Source organism: Oncorhynchus keta, chromosome 12, assembly GCF_023373465.1.
Source record: "Oncorhynchus keta strain PuntledgeMale-10-30-2019 chromosome 12, Oket_V2, whole genome shotgun sequence".
Classification (NCBI taxonomy): Eukaryota; Metazoa; Chordata; class Actinopteri; order Salmoniformes; family Salmonidae; genus Oncorhynchus; species Oncorhynchus keta.
The window spans coordinates 10,503,582-10,524,212 of record NC_068432.1 but is presented as its reverse complement, the minus strand read 5'-3'; the positions used below and the strand labels follow the sequence as shown (position 1 = coordinate 10,524,212).

At 44.0% G+C, this 20,631-nt stretch overlaps 2 protein-coding genes across 2 annotated transcripts in view; one reads left to right on the top strand and one right to left on the bottom strand.

The window, feature by feature from the left end:
• LOC118390955 (glycerophosphodiester phosphodiesterase domain-containing protein 5-like) overlaps positions 1-20,631 on the top strand; it is a 248,573-nt gene that overhangs the window by 42,032 nt on the left and 185,910 nt on the right. The gene's annotated exons all lie outside the window — the stretch shown is intronic.
• LOC118391763 (unconventional myosin-VIIa-like) overlaps positions 1-20,631 on the bottom strand; it is an 83,881-nt gene that overhangs the window by 21,441 nt on the left and 41,809 nt on the right. The window contains exons 23-31 of the mRNA XM_052457716.1: positions 18,722-18,841; positions 17,590-17,793; positions 14,412-14,591; positions 4,566-4,664; positions 4,124-4,251; positions 2,929-3,055; positions 2,604-2,723; positions 581-754; positions 143-370 (exon numbers count right to left, since the gene is read on the bottom strand). Coding sequence (XP_052313676.1) covers positions 143-370; positions 581-754; positions 2,604-2,723; positions 2,929-3,055; positions 4,124-4,251; positions 4,566-4,664; positions 14,412-14,591; positions 17,590-17,793; positions 18,722-18,841 — 1,380 coding nt within the window. The remainder of the gene's footprint in view (positions 1-142; positions 371-580; positions 755-2,603; positions 2,724-2,928; positions 3,056-4,123; positions 4,252-4,565; positions 4,665-14,411; positions 14,592-17,589; positions 17,794-18,721; positions 18,842-20,631) is intronic.

The following is a 20,631-nucleotide window of genomic DNA, read 5'->3' as shown; positions in this document are numbered from 1 at the left end:
GCCATCTCACATCATTCATCAACCTGTAAAAGAGCAAGGAAGAGTGAAAAAGACACAATCAAAGAGCAATTCCCCAAATCTCTCACCTCTAACCTCCCTCCTCATACATGCCTTCATCCCTATGCCCTCATTCCACACTCACCCTCTCGCAGCGGTACTCGCCGAACTTGACTCCCCGGACAGTCTGCTGGTAGATGAGGTTGGTGGCCACACTGTCATCGCCAGGATTGTGCCAGGGCGTGAAGATCTCCTTCCTGAAGAAAAGGCGCCAGGGAGCATTCCTCTCCTGGGCACCCTGCTCCTTGGCATACTGCTCGCACTGCGACACGGCATCCATCACATGGTCGCTGCCGCTGCCCAATGAGGATACCTGGGGGGAGAGGGGAAAGAATGGACATTCAACATTGTTAATAAACATGGACTCGATAGCTTCTCAAACAAGTTTGTGAGACCGTAAGCTTGAGTGAGTTATTGAGTAAGCAAGAGTGAGTGTGTCCCTGCTTGTATACATGCGTGTGTGTGTGTGCACATCGACACAAGTCTCTCGCTCAGATGAAGCGAGTGAGGTCCAGTCCAGTACCTTGTCAAACAGGGCGATGAAGAGGGAGAAACCGAAGCGGTCTTGGAGGCTGATCTTGTCGGCCAGGGAATTACACAGCTCGTTGGCTGTGGTGGCTGAGTCAGTCAGCAGGGTCTTAGTGGTGCCATCCATGAAGGTCACTGGCAACATGATGGGTTTCTTCGACTTAGTGGCCTGGGGGGGGGGGGATTATTTTTTATTAAAAAATTACTCCAGGCTACGCTTGAATGTCTAAAACCAGATAGTAAAAATATGGGCACTTTTCTTAAATAATTCTACATTTTTACATCATTTGGTTTAAATTGATATGATGTTTTATTGAATTTAACCTTTTTTTAACTAGGCAAGTCAGTTAAGAACAAATGGTTATTTACGATGATGGCCTACACCGGCCAAACCCAGACGACGCTGAGCCAATTATGTGCCGCCCTATGGGACTCCCAAACACGGCCGGTTGTGATACAGCCTGGATTCAAACCAGGGTGCGTGTAGTGATGGCTCTAGCACTGAGATGCAGTGCCTTAAAACGCTGCGTCACTTTTCAACATTGCAGAACCAATTATATATTTGTTAACTTAAGTTTACAATTTTCATGTAGAAAATAAAGACAAACGGCATAGACAAATTGATTTTCACCCCGGTACTTAGCTGCACCGCATTTGGCCAATACAACTGCCAACAAATGCATCTTGTAGCCATCAATAAGCTTGCTGCATGTTACTACTGACAATTTGTCCCACTCTTCAGCAGCAAACCGAATGATAATAACACCCTCCCTACAATCAAAGACGTGGGAGGTTTGAGAATGCTGTGAGATTGATTTGCTGCCTCTGGTACTGGGGGCCTTGAACACGTCCAAGGCATCATGAAATCAGAAGATTATCAGGTGTCGAATGTTCAACCCAGCATCCAAAAACTGGGTCTCCATTGAATGTTGTGTGTCTTCCAGCAGCACATCAAAAAGCACCCAGGAATGGTTCAAGATGCGATGCTGAACTGTTCTGGAATGGCCAGCGTAGAGTCCAGATCTGAATCATATCTAAAAACCTATGGAGAGATCTGAGCACAGCAGTTGGCGGAGGGCACCCCTCAAACATTGAAGAATTAGAGCAGGTTGCTGCTGAAAAGTCGGTGTTTGTCAGCAGCAAACTTGGCCAAAGGCTGTGCTACCAAGTCCTAGCTCCGGGGTGCAAATCATTTTATCTATGCCATTTGTCTTTATTTTCTAAATTAAAATGCTATACTTAGGTAACAAAAATTGTATTGGTTCTGCAATGCAGAAAATCGCATAACAAGGTGTGGTGACCAAAAGTTGAATTTAAATTTCAACACATTTTTGAGGAAATAGGAAATAATTTAAGTGCAAGGGTGGCAATTTATTTGCAGTGGTGTAAAATACTTAAGTAAAAATAGTTGAGCGTACTTAATTAAGTATTTTTGGGGGGTATCTGTACTTTACTATTTATATTTTTGATTACTTTTACTCCACTACATTCCTAAAGCAAACAATGTACTTTCTACTCCATACATTTCCCTGACACCCAAAAGTACTCATTACCTTTTGAATGCTTAGCAGGACAGGATAATGGTCTAATTCAAGCACTTAAAGAGAAAATCCCTGGTCATCCTTACTGCATCTGATCTGGCGGACTCAATAAACACAAATGCTTTGTTTGTAAATGATGTCTGAGTGTTGGAGTGTGCTCCTGGCTATCCGCAAATTTTAAAAACAAGAACATTGTGCCGTCTGGTTTGCTTAATATAAGGTATTTGAAATGATTTATACTTCTACTTTGGGTACTTAAGTATATTTTAGCAATAACATTTACTTTTGAAAACCAAATACTTTTTTACTCAAGTAGTATTTTACTGGCTAACGTTCACTTTTACTTGAGTAATTTTATATTAAGGTATCTTTACTTTAAGTATGACAATTGGACACTGATCTCAATTTAGCATATTCCACCTAATAATACGGTTCAGAACTTCCCCCATGATTCACTGATCCTAGATCTGTGCGTACCTGCAGCTCGAGCCAAGATGGTGGCTGGGTCCTGGTGCAGTTCACAAAGGTCCTCCTCAACCTCTCCTCGCAGTATGGAGCGTAGCCTGGCGGACCACTGATCATGAACGTACGCAAATACTGACGGAGGGAGAGGGGGGGTCTCAGGGGTTAAAGACCAATGAGACATCCTAGGGCACATTCAGCGTATCCACTTTCAATTCATCAGGAGTAGACCAAGACAAACGAGAGGTGTATGTGTGTGTGTGTGTGTTCGCACCCATATATGCATACATGTGTATGTATATACGCTGTGTGTGTGTTATCAAAAACACGAGGGTCTTACTTTGACAAACTTCTCAGAGGGAGCGAAGCAGCCAGCGCAGAGAGAGAGCAGGATCCAGCCACGTGCATGGCTACTCTTAGATGGGTTCTGGGTCAGCTGCTTACAGATCTGACAGTAGATCTCATCCCTGGTAATAGACACAACAGCCAGCCAATAACAGTGATGGTTAGGGGACCCCATATTCAAACTAGCATACCACTTAGAATACACGTCCAATATATTACTTAATCATTTCTTTGTGACAGGTGCAAACAATTACATTTACGTAATTTAGCAGATGCTCTTATCCAGAGCGACTAACAATTAGTGCCTTCATCTTAAAATACTGTAGCTAGGTGAGACAATAACATATGACAATTGTAGTACATTTTCCCTCAACAAAGTATTTATCAGCTAAGTCTGTGATACTTGCAAAAAACTTGGTGGGAGTTATTTAAGATAGTGTACTCTTTAAAGAGGTAGTGTTTCAAACATTTTCGGAAGATGGGCAGGGATTCCGCTGTCCTGAACATTGGGGTACCAGAACAGAGAAGAGCTTTGACTGGGCTGAGTGGGAGCTGCCTTCCTGTAGCGGTGGGAGGGCCAAGTGACCAGAGGTGGCAGAACGGAGTGTTCGGGTTGGGGTGTAGGGTTTGAGCATAGCCTGAAGGTAGGGAGGGGCAGTTCTGTTGTTGGTCCGTAGGCAAGCACCAGGGTCTTGAAGATGATGCGAGCTTCGAATCGAAGCCAGTGGAGTGTGGGAAGGAGCCAGGTGACATGGGTTAAACAGGTGGGATGCGGCATTCTGGATAAGTTGCAGCGGGTTTATGGCACAAGCGGGGAGTCAACAGAGAGTTGCATTAGTCTAGAAGGGAGATGACAAGTGCATGGATGTTGTAGAGCATGAACCTGCAGGAGCGAGTATCTGCTTTGATTTATGCAGAGAACGACAGGGTGTTGTCCAGGGTCACGCCAAGGGGCACCGTGGAGTTATCAACTGTGATGGAAAGGTCTCAGAGCGGGCAGGACTTCCCCGGGAAGAAGAGCAGCTCCATTTTGTTGAGGTTGCACTTAAGGTGGTGACCAACATCCAAGCACTATGGTGGAAGCTCAGATCATCAATGAAGGAGGGGAGGCATGGAAAGAACAGATTAAGAATGCAGAGAAAAAGTATTTCTGAGTAATTGGTAGAATAAGTCAAAGGGTCGTAGGTCACCTGAGGACGGGCCTTAGGATGCCGTTGCCGATGATGAAGTGAAGCTTCTCCAGGTTGGAGGTGGGCCGGTCCTCCAACATGCTGTTTCCCTGTAGGCTGTAATCACCGTCCATCAAACGCCGGGTCACCTATAGGAGAGAAGAGGAGGCGGTGCCAACAGGGAACATTGGTATTGGTAAATGCTGAGTTGGCAATGGGGGGTTTGGATTACAGGGGTACCCACAGATGCTGAACACCCCCATAACAAATCAGAGTACCCATATAATCTGTCAAATATTAACATGGGAATATCCATAAGCAGCAACAAGAATGTTGGTCCAACCCACTATTTCTGGGATTGTGTGGCTCAGTTGGTAAGAGCACGGTAACGCTAACTGGCATATACTATCATGATTATGTTTTTTTACTATTATTATTATGAAAGCTATAATGAGACACAAACCTCCTCAGTGATCTTGGACTTCCTCTTCAGTGTGAGAGAGACCAGCTTGTGTCTCACACTGTTCTTCTTTTGCCCACCACCACCTTCATTGGAGCTGTTCTGTAAGAGGGAGAGAGAGGGGTGTAGTTGAGCTTTATGTTGTCTGTAAGTCTGTCTGTGTCCTGGATGACATACACAAACAAATCCACCCATTCTACCAACGTCCTCCTTCTCATCTCCTCAATACTCATTATGAAATACTAGCGGCCAATGACTGAAGGCAAACAAGAGTCGTCTTGGGGTGGGGTTTGATGTGGGTCTTTGCCATTCAATTACAACAAACAAGTGCAGTAGTGAGTACAGCGAGGTAAGCTATGCTAGCTTTGATATGGATAGAACCTAGATTTGAAGTTGAGGACTTCTCCCCTCCTGACTGACACACCATCTCAAGATGGTCAGCTAATTTAGTTCTATGTGTAGGCTAAAGCCTGACCTTGTGTTTAGCCAAACTGACAGCAGCTAGCTAGCGTAGCTTGTTGATAGCTGCAGCTGGCTATCATATCTAGCTGATATTTCTCTGCCAAATCAGTTATGACAAGATAGCAAGAGCCTGGAATGTGTTTCATAAGTAACTCATTCTACAGCACCTTGCTACGAAAGTAGCTTGCAACTTAGTTTCAACGTTTCATCACGTAATGTAAATATACACGTAATGTAAATATAAACGCAACATGTAAAGTGTTGATCCCATGTTTCATGAGCTGAAATAAAAGATCCCAGAAATGTTCCATACACACAAAAACCTTATTTCTCTCAAAATGTTGTGCATAAATTTGTTTACATCCCTATTAGTGAGCATTTCTCCTTTGCCAAGATAATCCAGCCACCTGACAGATGTGGCATATCAAGAAGCTGATTAAACAGCATGATCATTACACAGGAGTATTTCTGTCTGATTGGCGCCCACCCATGTCTGCACTCTGCCCAGTCATGTGAAACCCATAGACGAAGGCCTAATGAATTCATTTCAATTGACTGATTTCCTTATATGAACTCTAAATTGTTGCATGTTGCATTTATATGTTTGTTCAGTATAGTACCGGGTTGGACCCCCTTTGCCTCCAGAAAAGCCAGAATTTTTTGTGAGCATGGATTCTACAAGGTGACAGAAACGTTCCACAGGGGTGTTGGTCCTTGCTAACGCGATGGCATCACACAGTTGCTGCAGATTGGACAGAGGTACATTCGTGCTGTGAACAGCTCGTTCCATCTTATCCCAAAGATGCTCTATTGGGTTTGGTCAGCAACAATGTTCAAATATACTGTGGTGTTCAATCTTTGCTCAATTGGTATTAAGGGATTTAACGTGTGACAGGAAAACATTCCCCACACCAGTACACCACGGCCATCAGCCTGTACTGTTGACACCAGGCAGGATGGGACCTTGGGCTTACACCAACTCCTGACTCTGCCATCAGCATGAAGCAACAGGAACTGTGATTCGACGGACCAAGCAATGTTTTTCCACTCCTCAATTGTCCAGTGTTTGTGATCGCATGCCCACTGTAGCAGCAGCTTCTTGTTGTTTTTAGCTGATCGGAGTGGAACCATTCTCCTTCCACCTCTCTCATCAACAAGCTGTTTTCGCCCTCAGGACTGCCGCTGATTGGATGTTTTTTGTTTGTCCCGCCATTCGTGGTGAACTCGAGAAATCATTATGCATTAAAAGCCCAGGAGGGCCGGACGTTTCTTAGATAATGGATCCCGACGCTCAAATTTACTTAGGTCACTCGTTTTTCCCATTCTAACGTTAAATCGAACAGTAACTGAATGTCTACCTGCTTTATATAGCAAGCCACAGCCACGTGACTCAATGACTGTAGGAGCAATCTATTCTCGTGAATGGGATGGTGTACCTAATAAACTGGCCACTGTGAGTGTATGTTACCGTGGAAACAATATAAACTACTGTGAGTTGAATGACCTCGGTCTTCAGTCAGCTCAGCTGTTCTACAACATAATATTCTATAGCTGGCTCGTTGTGTCTCGTCTCAAGTCCGCTGTTAGATCTTTCCCGGGAGACAAATCCCAGAACTAATATCCCTACAGGTGTAGGGAGCTAGAATGGTATTTGTATTTCTATTTGCCCTAATCTAAGGATTTGGCTGTCTAACACATTGACATGCACAGCTCTCTGGGTGAGGTTCTGTCTTCAGTGGGTGAATAAGTCCCTTCTGTCTATATCATGTATTCAGTGAAGAAACGTCATTAAGGGGCAGAGCCCCACTTGTTTTGCATGTTATTTTGGCAGTAATATGTGTCACATATCAGTTAAAAATCATAACTTCTTTGGGATCGTTGTCCCTTCCACAGGACGGTTGAGCTAATGTAGGCTAATGCAATTAGCATGAGGTTGAAAGTAACAAGAAAATTTCCCAGGACATAGACATATCTGATATTGGCAGAAAGCTTAAATTCTTGTTAATCTAACTGCACTGTCCAATTTACAGTAGTTATTACAGTGAAATAATACCATGCTACTGTTTGAGGAGAGTGCATAATTTTGAACATGAAAAGTTATTAATAAACAAATTAGGCACATTTGGGCAGTCTTGATACAACATTTTGAATAGAAATATAATGGTTCATTGGATTAATCTATTTATAACTTTGCACATACACTGCTGCCTTCTAGTGGCCAAAATATAGATTGCACCCGGCTGGAATAGTCCAGTATGGACTTTCTCTTGCATTTCAAAGATGGTACAAAAAAATACAATACAGTTGATTTTTTCTTTGTATTATCTTTTACCAGATCTAATGTGTTATATTCTCCTACATTCCTTTCGCGGATCCTTAATAAAGCCGCTAAAAAACTTGGACATAAACATTACACAACAAAGGCGCCACTGCAGCCTGGGTTCGATGCGGGAGACTGGGAGACCCATGAGGCGGTGCACAATTGGCCCAGCGTCCTCCGGGCTAGGGGAGGGTTTGGATGTCCTTGTTTCATCGTGCTCTAGCGACTCCTTGTGGTGGGCCGGGCGGCTGCAAGCTGACCCTGGTCATCAGTTTGACAGTGTCCTCCGACACATTGGTGAGGCTGGCTTCCGGGTTAAGCGAGCAGTGTGTCAAAAAGCAGTGTGGCTTGGCTCTCGACCTTCGCCGAGTCCGTGAGGGAGTTGCAGCGATGAGATGAGATCGTAACAACCAATTGGATATCACCAAAAAGTGGATAACGCCATGAGCCAGAAAGGTTTTAATACATTGGTCATGCTGTCAATCCAGCATGACTTCTGCCACGTTCAAAACAACTGGAAACTTGGAACTGGGAAACCTAAGACTTCAGTGAGTTCAAGACAACTGGGAACTGGGTAAATACGGAAAATAATTTTGAACTGTCATGCAACCGCCACGCCACTTTCCTATTCAGGTGAACACAGCACAACAAGGTGAGTCCAAAAATGTAATGTATGCTGCTGCATAAATGATGTAATATCCCTGCTGTTGGGACAGCTTTATGTAGGCCCTAACAGTTTGTGGGCACCGTTTGTCACGTTATAGTGCAATGAATGTATTGTTTAGTGTTGTGTAGCGGCTTGCATTAAAGAAAGATATGTTTAGTTAGGCCCTGCAAGATTTATGTGCAGTCAGGTGGCAGAAGGGGTGGAGTGAATGACACTCCATCCTGGATGTGACAGAGGTTGCCCCATGGGTCCAGCAGGCAGAGTTCAATAAATACAATCAGATGTGAGATGCAGGAGGGCCCTCTTCTCAAACTGAGTAGCATACATACCGCTGGCTACGTCCCTTCCGTCTTCAAGAGAGCGAGAGTTGCACCCCTTCTGAAAAAACCTACACTCGATCCCTCCGATGTCAACAACTACAGACCAGTATCCCTTCTTTCTTTTCTCTCCAAAACTCTTGAACGTGCCGTCCTTGGCCAGCTCTCCCGCTATCTCTCTCTGAATGACCTTCTTGATCCAAACCAGTCAGGTTTCAAGACTAGTCATTCAACTGAGACTGCTCTTCTCTGTATCACGGAGGCGCTCCGCACCGCTAAAGCTAACTCTCTCCTCTGCTCTCATCCTTCTAGACCTATCGGCTGCCTTCGATACTGTGAACCATCAGATCCTCCTCTCCACCCTCTCCGAGTTGGGCATCTCCGGCGCGGCCCACGCTTGGATTGCGTCCTACATGACAGGTCGCTCCTACCAGGTGGCGTGGCGAGAATCTGTCTCCTCACCACGCGCTCTCACCACTGGTGTCCCCCAGGGCTCTGTTCTAGGCCCTCTCCTATTCTCGCTATACACCAAGTCACTTGGCTCTGTCATAACCTCACATGGTCTCTCCTATCATTGCTATGCAGACGACACACAATTCATCTTCTCCGTTCCCCCTTCTGATGACCAGGTGGCGAATCGCATCTCTGCATGTCTGGCAGACATATCAGTGTGGATGACGGATCACCACCTCAAGCTGAACCTCGGCAAGACGGAGCTGCTCTTCCTCCCGGGGAAGGACTGCCCGTTCCATGATCTCGCCATCACGGTTGACAACTCCATTGTGTCCTCCTCCCAGAGCGCTAAGAACCTTGGCGTGATCCTGGACAACACCCTGTCGTTCTCAACTAACATCAAGGCGTGGCCCGTTCCTGTAGGTTCATGCTCTACAACATCCGCAGAGTACGACCCTGCCTCACACAGGAAGCGGTGCAGGTCCTAATCCAGGCACTTGTCATCTCCCGTCTGGATTACTGCAACTCGCTGTTGGCTGGGCTCCTGCCTGTGCCATTAAACCCCTACAACTCATCCAGAACGCCGCAGCCCGTCTGGTGTTCAACCTTCCCAAGTTCTCTCACGTCACCCCGCTCCTCCGCTCTCTCCACTGGCTTCCAGTTGAAGTCGCATCCGCTACAAGACCATGGTGCTTGCCTACGGAGCTGTGAGGGGAACGGCACCCCAGTACCTCCAGGCTCTGATCAGGCCCTACACCCAAACAAGGGCACTGCGTTCATCCACCTCTGGCCTGCTCGCCTCCCTACCACTGAGGAAGTACAGTTCCCGCTCAGCCCAGTCAAAACTGTTCGCTGCTCTGGCCCCCAATGGTGGAACAAACTCCCTCACGACGCCAGGACAGCGGAGTCAATCACCACCTTCCAGAGACACCTGAAACCCCACCTCTTTAAGGAATACCTAGGATAGGATAAGTAATCCTTCTCACCCCCCCCCCTTTAAGATTTAGATGCACTATTGTAAAGTGACTGTTCCACTGGATGTCATAAGGTGAATGCACCAATTTGTAAGTCGCTCTGGATAAGAGCGTCCGCTAAATGACTTAAATGTAAATGTAAATGTATACAGAGTAATATAAGAAGATTGCAATTGCTGAACTTCTGTAGATATTATAAACAAAGTGTAACAGTGTGATATAGAATAAACCATCCATCACATAATACTGTACAAGCAGTGTTCTGCTAATACAGTGCATTCAGGTTTGGGGAAAGTATCAGACCCCTTGATTTTTCCACATTTTGTTATGTTACAGCCTTCAAAAAATGGTTTAATTGTCCCCCATCAATCTCAAAAACCTGCAAAAACAGGTTTTTTGAAATATTTGCAAATGTATACAAATAAAAAATACTGAAATATGACATATACAGTGCCTTGCAAAAGTATTCAACCCCCTTGGCATTTTTCCTATTTCATTGCATTGCAACCTGTAATTTAAATAGATTTTTATTTGGATTTCATGTAGTGGACATACACAAAATAGTCCAAATTGGTTAAGTGAAAAACTTTATAAAAACTGAAAAGTGGTGGATACATACATATGTATTCACCCCCTATCTATGACGCCCCTCAATAGGATCTGATGCAACCAATTACCTTCAGAAGTCACATAATTAGTTAAATAAAGTCCACATGTGTGCAATCTAAGTGTCACATGATCTCAGCAATAAAATGCAAATTAATTCACAATCATACAATGTGATTTTCTGGATTTTTGTTTTAGATAACAGTTGAAGTGTCTATGATAATAATTACAGACACATGCTTTGTAAGTAGGATTTCAAAATCTGGTTCTCCCACTTTTACACACACCTGTTCTTCTGCAACACCACCAAGCAAGGGGCACCACCAGGCAAGCGGCACCATGAAGACCAAGGAGCTCTCCAAACAGGTCAGGGACAGTTGTGGAGAAGTACAGACCAGAGTTGAGTTATAAAAACATATCTGAAACTTTAAACATCCCACAGAGCACCATTAAATCCATTATTAAAAAATGGAAAGCTATGCACAACAACAAACCTGACAAGAGAGGGCCGCCCACCAAAACTCACAGACCAGGCAAGGAGGGCATTTCAGAGAGGCAACAAAGAGACAAAGACTGAAGAAGCTGCAAAGCTCCACAGCTATCTGTCCATGCTTTGTCCACAGATTTTAGTGGGAAAAAAAGCCATTCGAAAAAGAAAAAATGGCAAAAGGTGTATCCCCAAACATAAAGTAGGTACTGGTCAGACGAGGCTAAAATTGAGCTTTTTGGCCAAGGAAAACGCATGTCTGGCGTCATCATTAAGAACACATCCCCACATTGAAGCATTTTGGTGGCAGCATTGCTGAGGATGTTTTTCCAAGGGACTGGGAAACCATTGAAGCAATAACTGCGCTAAATACAGGGAAATTCTTGAGGGAAACCTGTTTCAGTCTTCCAGAGATTTGAGACTCTGACAGAGGTTCACCTTCCAGCAGGACGACGGCCCTAAGCATACTGCTAAACCAACACTCAAGTGGTTTAAGGGAAAACATTTAAATGTCTTGGAATGGCCTAGTCAAAGCCCAGACCAAATCTGTGGTATGACTTGACGATTGCTGTAAACCAGCGGAACTCATCCAACTTGAAGGAACTGGAGCAGTTTTGCCTTGAATGGGCAGAAATCCAAGTGTGTAGATGTGCCAAGCATATAGAGACATACCCCAAGAGACTTTCAGCTGTAATTGCTGCAAAAGGTGGCTCTACAAAGTATTGCCTTTGGGGGGCGTGATTAGCTATGCAACCTCAAGTGTTCTGTTTCTTGTTTGTTTCACACCCCAAAAATATTTTGCATCTTTAAAGTGGTAGGCATGTTGTGTTAATCAAATGATACAAACCCCCCAAAAATCAATTTTAATTCCAGGTTGTAAGGCAACAAAATAGGAAAAATGCCAAGGGGGTGAATACTTTTGCAAGCCACTGTAAATACACCCTCATTGCTCAGAGCAGCTAGATATAAATAAAACGTAGCTACTTACCAACAACACACAAGTATCAGGTTTGATGGTTGACAGCCCAAGTAGAAGCTAGTCAGATATAATCAGGATCATAGTAATCTGCACAAAATTTTTGAACAACTATATGGACCCTCAACACAGGGGCTTCTCAGGGGTGTGTGCTTAGTCCCTTCCTGTACTCCTTGTTCACCCACAACTGCGTGGCAGCACACAGCTTCAACACCATCATCAAGTTTGCTGATGACACAGCGGTGGTAGGCCTGATCAACGAAGACGATGAATCAGCCTACAGGTTGGAGGTCAGAGACTAAGCAGTGTGGTGCCAGGACAACAAAAAAGAGGGGCGAGCACATCCACATCGATGCTGTTGTGTAGCGTGTCGAGATCTTCAAGTTCCTTGGCGTCCACAATTTATTTATTTTTATTTTATTTTTTAAATGTTTACCTTTATTTAACCAGGCAAGTCAATTAAGAACACATTCTTATTTTCAATGACGGCCTGGGAACAGTGGGTTAACTGCCTGTTCAGGGGCAGAACGACAGATTTGTACCTTGTCAGCTCGGGGGTTTGAACTCGCAACCTTCCGGTTACCAGTCCAACACTCTAATCACAAGGCTACGCTGCCATCACTAAGGCCTTAACATGTTCCACACACACAAACACAGTCATGAAGAGGGAACGGCAGCACCCCCAAGAGGTTGAAAAGATTTGGCAATTTTTACAGCTGCACCGTCGAGAAAATCTTGACTGGCTGCATCACCGCTTGGTATGGCAAATGCACCACCCTTTACCGCAAAGCGCTACAGATGATGTTGGGGACAGCCCAGTACATCACTGGGGCCGAGCTCCCTGCCATCCAGTACCTCTATATTAGGCGATGTCGTACAGTAGGAAAGCCCAAGACATTGCCAAAGACCCCAGACTCCACCCAAGCCATAGGCTGTTCACTGTACCGGAACATTGACTCTCGGACCAATAGGCTCCAAGACAGCTTCTACTCCCTAGCCATGAGACTGTGAAATAGCCAGGCTGCTAAATAGTCAATTAATGGAACCCAAACTATTTTGCACTGACTCTACACACACTCACTAGACTAGATACACAACATATACACACTCACTCACGCACATTACATTGACACTCCTACACAAACCCCACACACATTCACATACACACATACCAAAGAACAAACACACATACAGTATCTACACATTACACACAAGCACACGCACACACACTTTCACGCAATCATTTTCTGCTGCTACTCTGTTGTTTATTTTACTCTTATTATTTTCTATCCTGATGCCTAGTCACTTTACCCTGCCTTCATGTACAGTATATATCTACCTCATATACATTATTCTGGTACTGCCTGTACAGTCAAGCTTCCTGCCATCCAGGACCTATATACTAGGCGGTATCAGAGGAAAGCTCAAAACATGTTAAATGATCGCAGTCACCCAAGTCATATACTGTTCTCTCTGCTACCGCACAGCAAGTGGTACCGGGGTGCCAGTCACCCAAGTCATATACTGTTCTCTCTGCTACCGCACAGCAAGCGGTACCGGGGTGCCAGTCACCCAAGTCATATACTGTTCTCTCTGCTACCGCACAGCAAGCGGTACCGGGGTGCCAAGTCTAGGTCCAAAAGGCTTCTTAACAGCTTCTACCACCAAGCCATAAGACTGCTAATCACTCTACCCCTACCTACATGTACAAATGATCTCGACTAACCTGTACCCCCGCACATTGACTCGGTACCGGTACCCCCCCCCCATATAAAGCCTCGTTATTGTTATTTCACTGTGTTACTTTTTATCTTATTTTTTACTTTAGTTTATTTAAGAAATATTTCCTCGACTCTATTTCTTGAACTGCATTGTTGGTTAAGGACTTGTAAGTAAGCATTTCATGGTAAGGTCTACACCTGTATTCGGTGCATGTGACAAATAACATTTGATTAGAACAACATTTTCAGTTACCTCCTTGTCTGAAGGACAAGTGGATAAACAGGTTCATGTCAAGCCCTGTGTTCAATACAGGCCTCATGGAATGTAGGCCTATATTGAAAATCACACTTTGGATGCTACTGTAGGCTGAATGATAGAACAGCTATTTCCATGTTAAAATTTAATGGGCTGCATTGTTACGGGATGCATTTTCTCCATTGTTTCTAATGGAAGGCCACTCTGGTAGGCCTGCAGTATGATCAAATAGCCACCGTAGTCTACTTGACCACTGTTAAAACTGTAACTTAAAGCGAGTACAACCTTAGTGTTCACAGTAAACGCGCGCTGGAAGTGGCACAGACTTTTCACAACATTCAAATTTGGGAAAAAATAAATAAATCACAAACACCTTTTTGCACACCTCCCCTGACTACTCATCCCCACATTCTCTCACGTCCTCCCTTTCATCCCTTCTCTACCCACCCCACCCCACTCTCTCTCCTCTTCTCACTCATTTATCTTCCCTTTACCCCCTCCCCCACTCTTCCCACCCACATTCTATCCCCTGTCTCAACTATGTTTAGGAGAGGGGGGCTGATCCTGAATCTGTACCTAGGGGAGGCTTCACTTCGGAGCTCACCCTCACCTCTCCCTCCACAGTCTGGAGCTCCTGCAGCTCTCTCTTGTAGGTCCTCTTGCTCAGCGTCTCGTAGATCTTGGTCATGACGGGGATCTTCTCTGAGCCGTCACTGATGGCGGTGTGGTACTTCGGTTCAGGCAGGTCCCCCATGAACCTCAGCACCGTGATCCACACCGCCAGGGCTGCCTGGGGGATGGGGGGAATGGGATTGGTTTTCAAGAGATTGTTTGGCCAAATTGCTCAATTATATACATACAGTGCATTCGGAAAGTATTTAGACCCCTTCCCATTTTACACATTTTTTACGTTACAGCCTTATTCTAAAATTGATTAAATTAATGTTTTTGCTCATCACTCTACACACAATACCCTATAATAACAAAGAGAAAACAGTTTGACATTTATGATAAATGTTGATCTTTATTAAACAGAAATATTTTTTATTTATTTACGTAAGTATTCAGACACTTTGCTATGAAGCTAGCATTTTAGTTCAGGTGCTGTTTCCATTGATCATCCTTGAGATGTTTCTACAAATTGATTGGAGTCCACCTGTGGTAAATTCAATTGATTGGACGTGATTTGGAAAGGAACACATTTTTTCTATACAAGGTCCCACAGTTGACAGTGTATGTCAGAGAAAAAAACAAGCCATGAGGTCGAATGAATTGTCCGTAGAGCTCAGAGACAGGATTGCGTCTAGGTTCAGATCTTGGGAAGGGTACCAAAACATTTCTGCAACATCGAAGGTCCCCAAGAACACAGTGGCCTCCATATTTCTTAAATGGAAGAAGTTTGGCCACTCGGCCAAACTGAGCAATCGTAGGAGAAGGACCTTGGTCAGGGAGGTGACCAAGAAGCCGATGGTCACTCTGACAGAGCTCCAGAGTTCATCTGTGGAGATGGGAGAACCTTCCAGAAGGACAACCATCTTTGCAGCACTCCACCAATCAGGCCTTCATGATAGGGTGGTCAGAAGGAAGCCAATCCTCAGTAAAAGGCACATGAAAGCTTGGAGTTTGCCAAAAGGTACCTAAAGACTCTCTGGTCTGATGAAACCAAGATTGAACTCTGGCCTGAATGCAAAGAGTCACATCTGGAGGAAACCTGGCACCATCCCTACGGTGAAGCGATGGTGGCGGCAGCATTATGCTGTGGGGATGTTTTTCAGCTGCAGGGACTGGGAGACTAGTCAGGATCGAGGGAAAGATGAACGGAGCAAAGTACAGAGAGATCCTTGATGAAAACCTGCTCCAAAGCGCTCAGGATCACAGACTGGAGGGAAACAACAAAACAATGACCCTAAGCACACAGCCAAGACAATGCAGGAGTGGCATTTGGACAAGTCTCTTATTGTCCTTGAGTGGCCCAGCCAGAGCTCGGACTTGAACCTTATCAAACATCTGTAAAGAGACCTGAAAATAACTGTGCAGCTACGCTCCCCATCCAACCTGACAGAAAGGATCTGTTGAGAAGAATTGGAGAAATTTTACAAAAGCAAGTGTGCCAAGCTTGCAGCTTTATACCCAAGAAGACTTGAGGCTGTAATCGCTGCCAAAGATGCTTTAACAAAGTACTGAGTAAAGGGTCTGAATACTTATACTCATTTTTTATTTTTGTATATATTTGCAAAAAAATCTAAAAACCTATCTTGCTTGTTTGTAGGTGACCAAATACTTATTTTCCACCATAATTTGCAAATAAATTATTTAAAAATCCTACAATGTGATTTTCTGGATTTTTTTTCTCATTTTGTCTGTCATAGTTGAAGTGTACCTATGATGAAAATTACAGGCCTCTCATCTTTTTAAGTGGGAGAACTTGCACAATTGGTGGCTGACTAAATACTTTTTTGCCCCACTGTACATATGTATATATATATTTCACACACATATATATAATATATATATATACATACATATATATATATATATATATATTATACACATACACACATATATATAAAAAGATTAGCGCAAATTAAATAACTAAAATATAGTCATTGCATAAGTACAGTATTTTGCTCCCTGAGTCAATACATACTAGTAACAACTTTGGCATTGATTACAACTGTTGAGTCTATTGGGTAAGTCTATAAGAACTTTGCACACCTGCATTGTGCAATATTTGCCCATTATTATTTTCAAAATTCTTCAAGCTCTGTCAGATGTTGGTGATCATGGTTAGATTTTTGATCATGGATAACAATTTTCAAGACTTGCCATAGATATTCAAGCAGATTTAAGTAAAAGGTGTAAATTGGCCCCTCAGGAACATTCACTGTCTTCTTGGTAAGCAACTCCAGTGTAAGTTTGGCCTTGTGTTGTAGGTTATTGTCGTGCTGAAAGGTGAATTCCTCTCCCAGTCTCTGGTGTAAAGCCGACTGAAGCAGATATTCCTCTAGGATTTTTTGCCTGTGCTTAGCTCCATCCCGTTTCTTTTCATCCTGACTACCCAGTATCTGCTGATGTCAAGCTCACCCATACCATGATGCAGACACCACCATGCTTGAAAATAAGGAAGCCGTTAGTGCCTTGTTGCATACAAAATTAATGTTTTCAAATATTTGTATTCTGTATATTTGTTTTTTTGTTTTCACTCCGTTAGGTCATTATTGTGGAGACACTACAATGTTTCTTGATCCGTCCTCAGTTTTCTCCCATTACAGCCATTGAACTCTGTAGCCATTTTTAAATCACCAATGGCCATCCCTGAGCAGTTTCATTCCTGTCCTGCAGCTCAATTAATCTTTGATGTGTATTGGTAGTTTAATACAGGGGTTCCCAAACTTTTTCCACTCGGGCCCTCCTTCCAGCATTGGGGAACAAGAGGTCTGAATAATTGTGTAAGGCACTGTCTGTATTGGTTTCCTGACCCAGTAAACAGTATTTGGACAGACAGCCATCTTTGGTTTGGTTTAACTGGCTGCAGTCACCACATGTTAACTTTAGTATGTTTGCCCCCCCTCCTCCACACACAAAAGTTCAGTTAGGTATTAGCATGTTCTTAATTTTGTGCCCAAATGATCTGAAATTGATTGTGTGTGTGGGGGGGTAGCCTTATTGGGGTTAAGGTAATATTCAGTTAGACACTCATGACTCAGGGCTAATTTGCAAAGCTGTAGGACCACAATGGCGAACACACACACGATTGGTAAAAGGTCAAAAGTCAGAGGTCAACTCACCAGCTGGTCACCCTCATCCTCATGGAAGAGCAGAGGCTGCTTGAGCGGGCGCCGCACATATTTGTGTGTGGTGGTGCCCTGGAAGTACATGGTGGCGAACTTGGAGAACTTGTACTCCGACAGGTCCTCTTCTTCGTCGTCAGGCAGAGGGAGAGCTTCGTCTAAGTCCTCCTCCTCCTCGGCCCGCAGAGCCACTTCCAGGTCCTACAACACACCCATGTAAACAGACCCAGAGACACAGAGACATTCACAGAGGGAGGGTCGCAGGCACGCAAAGAGGCACATGTGCGCACACACACACAGGCACACCAGTGGCATAGTGCAGTTTTACACTTATACCATTTTTTTAGATCTTGTTTTGCCATGGGGGAGAGAAATGTACATTTTATAGCTAATCTCATGTTATTTTACATATTGTGCCGTGAGGTGGAGAGAAAATGTTGCTGTTTTAGAGCTCAGTGATTCTGGAAAGATGAGACAATCTCAACATTTTCCACAAAAATATGGACAACATTTCAAATATATATTTTGATAGACCAAAGTATCAGCCTCCTAATTATACTTTTTTTAAATCGTAAAGTACAACTAACTGGATTTATGTCAACTCTGCCAGACACCATAATGCATTTCATTTTTACAATTATTCTCCAACAAGTGTTTAAAGGCCTTTGCTGTTTAATCTGAACAAATCTGTAATACAAATATCAACACTTATTTTTGTTTTGGTTTATAGCACTATTAAGAGCTCCAGCATTTTGTTCTAGATTTTTTTCTAGAAATAATTCCATTGTTTAAACATATGTAGCAGAACAGAGGTCTTGTGGTCTTGTGGCACTACATGTAATGAGGACATGAATAAGGGTGTAGTTGACCCTGGTGAGAGCTGTTTGGGGGTCCTTGCGGAGGCTGCGGGTGTGTGTGCCAGTGAGCCAGTGAGGCACACATGGAGGCAGGGATACAGGCAGGTGCATCAGACCGACATATACATTAAGGCACACAGACACACACATCGTACATCTAAACCCATACCCCTTACATCTATACCCCTACCCCTTGCACATACTCCACTGTACCTACACAGACAGTATCTACTGCCCTACTCCCCACCACCACCCCTAACGCCCCATCTCACCTCGAAGCCGGCCGGCCCCTGTCCCTCCAGGTTGGGCAGTGCCCCTGTGTTCCCCAGGAAGCCAAACATCTGATCCACCATGTATGAGTGGTCCACCGGCTGCTCCCTCTCCCGCTCCACCTGTTGGGTTGAGGTTGAGTTATAGGCACAGAGTAAAAACTAAGGACAACATCAAACATATACAGTGGGGCAAAAAAGTATTTAGTCAGCCACCAATTGTGCAAGTTCTCCCACTTAAAAAGATGACAGAGGCCTGTAATTTTCATCATAGGTACACTTCAACTATGACAGACAAAATGAGGGGAAAAAATCCAGAAAATCACATTGTAGGATTTTTAATGAATTTATTTGCAAATTATGGTGGAAAATGAGTATTTGGTCACCTACAAACAAGCAAGATTTCTGGCTCTCACAGACCTGTAACTTCTTCTTTAAGAGGCTCCTCTGTCCTCTCATTACCTGTATTAATGGCACCTGTTTGAACTTGTTATCAGTATAAAATACACCTGTCCACAACCTCAAACAGTCACACTCCAAACTCCACTATGGCCGAGACCAAAGAGCTGTCAAAGGACACCAGAAACAAAATTGTAGACCTGCACCAGGCTGGGAAGACTGAATCTGCAATAGGTAAGCAGCTTGGTTTGAAGAAATCAAGGAAATTAGGAAATGAAAGACATACAAGACCACTGATAATCTCCCTCGATCTGGGGCTCCATGCAAGATCTCACCCCGTGGGGTCAAAATGATCACAAGAACGGTGAGAAAAAATCCTAGAACCACACGGGGGGACCTAGTGAATGCAGAGAGCTGGGACCAAAGTAATAAAGCCTACCATCAGTAACACACTACGCCGCCAGGGACTCAAATCCTGCAGTGCCAGGTGTGTCCCTGCTTAAGCCAGTACATTTCCAGGCCCGTCTGAAGTTTGCTAGAGAGCATTTGGATGATCCAGAAGAAGATTGGGATAATGTAATATGGTCAGATGAAACCAAAATATAACTTTTTGGTAAAAACTAATCTCGTCATGTTTGGAGGACAAAGAATGCTGAGTTGCATCCAAAGAACACCATACCTACTGTGAAGCATGGGGGAGGAAACATCATGCTTTGGGGCTGTTTTTCTGCAAAGGGACCAGGACGACTGATCCGTGTAAAGGAAAGAATGAATGGGGCTATGTATCGTGAGATTTTGAGTGAAAACCTCATTACATCAGCAAGGGCATTGAAGATGAAACGTGGCTGGGTCTTTCAGCATGACAATGATCCCAAACACACCGCCCGGGCAACGAAGGAGTGGCTTCGTAAGAAGCATTTCAAGGTCCTGGAGTGGCCAGCCAGTCTCCAGATCTCAACCCCATAGAAAATCTTTGGAGGGAGTTGAAAGTCCGTGTGGCCCAGCAACAGCCCCAAAACATCACTGCTTGAAATTGGTGTTTTATGTTCAGAAATGCATTGTCTCAAACAAACATCCAGTGAAAGCGCAGAGAGCCACATCAAATTACATAAATACTCATAATAAACATTGATAAAAGATACAAGTGTTTTACATGGAAATGTAGATAAACTTCTCCTTAATGCAACCGCAACAAAAACAAGCCATACAGGTACCCGCCGTGTTGTGGAGTCAACAGAAGTCAGAAATAGCATTATAAATATTCACTTACCTTTGATGATCTTCATCAGAATGCACTCCCAGGAATCCCAGTTCCACAATAAATGTTTATTTTGTTCGATAAAGTCCATCATTTATGTCCAAATACCTCCTTTTTGTTGGCGCATTTAGTTCACAAATCCAAACTCACGAGGTGCGGGCAAGTCCAGGCGGAAGTTCAGACGAAAAGTCCAAAAAGTTATATTACAGTTCGTAGAAACATGTCAAACGATGTATATAATCAATCTTTAGGATGT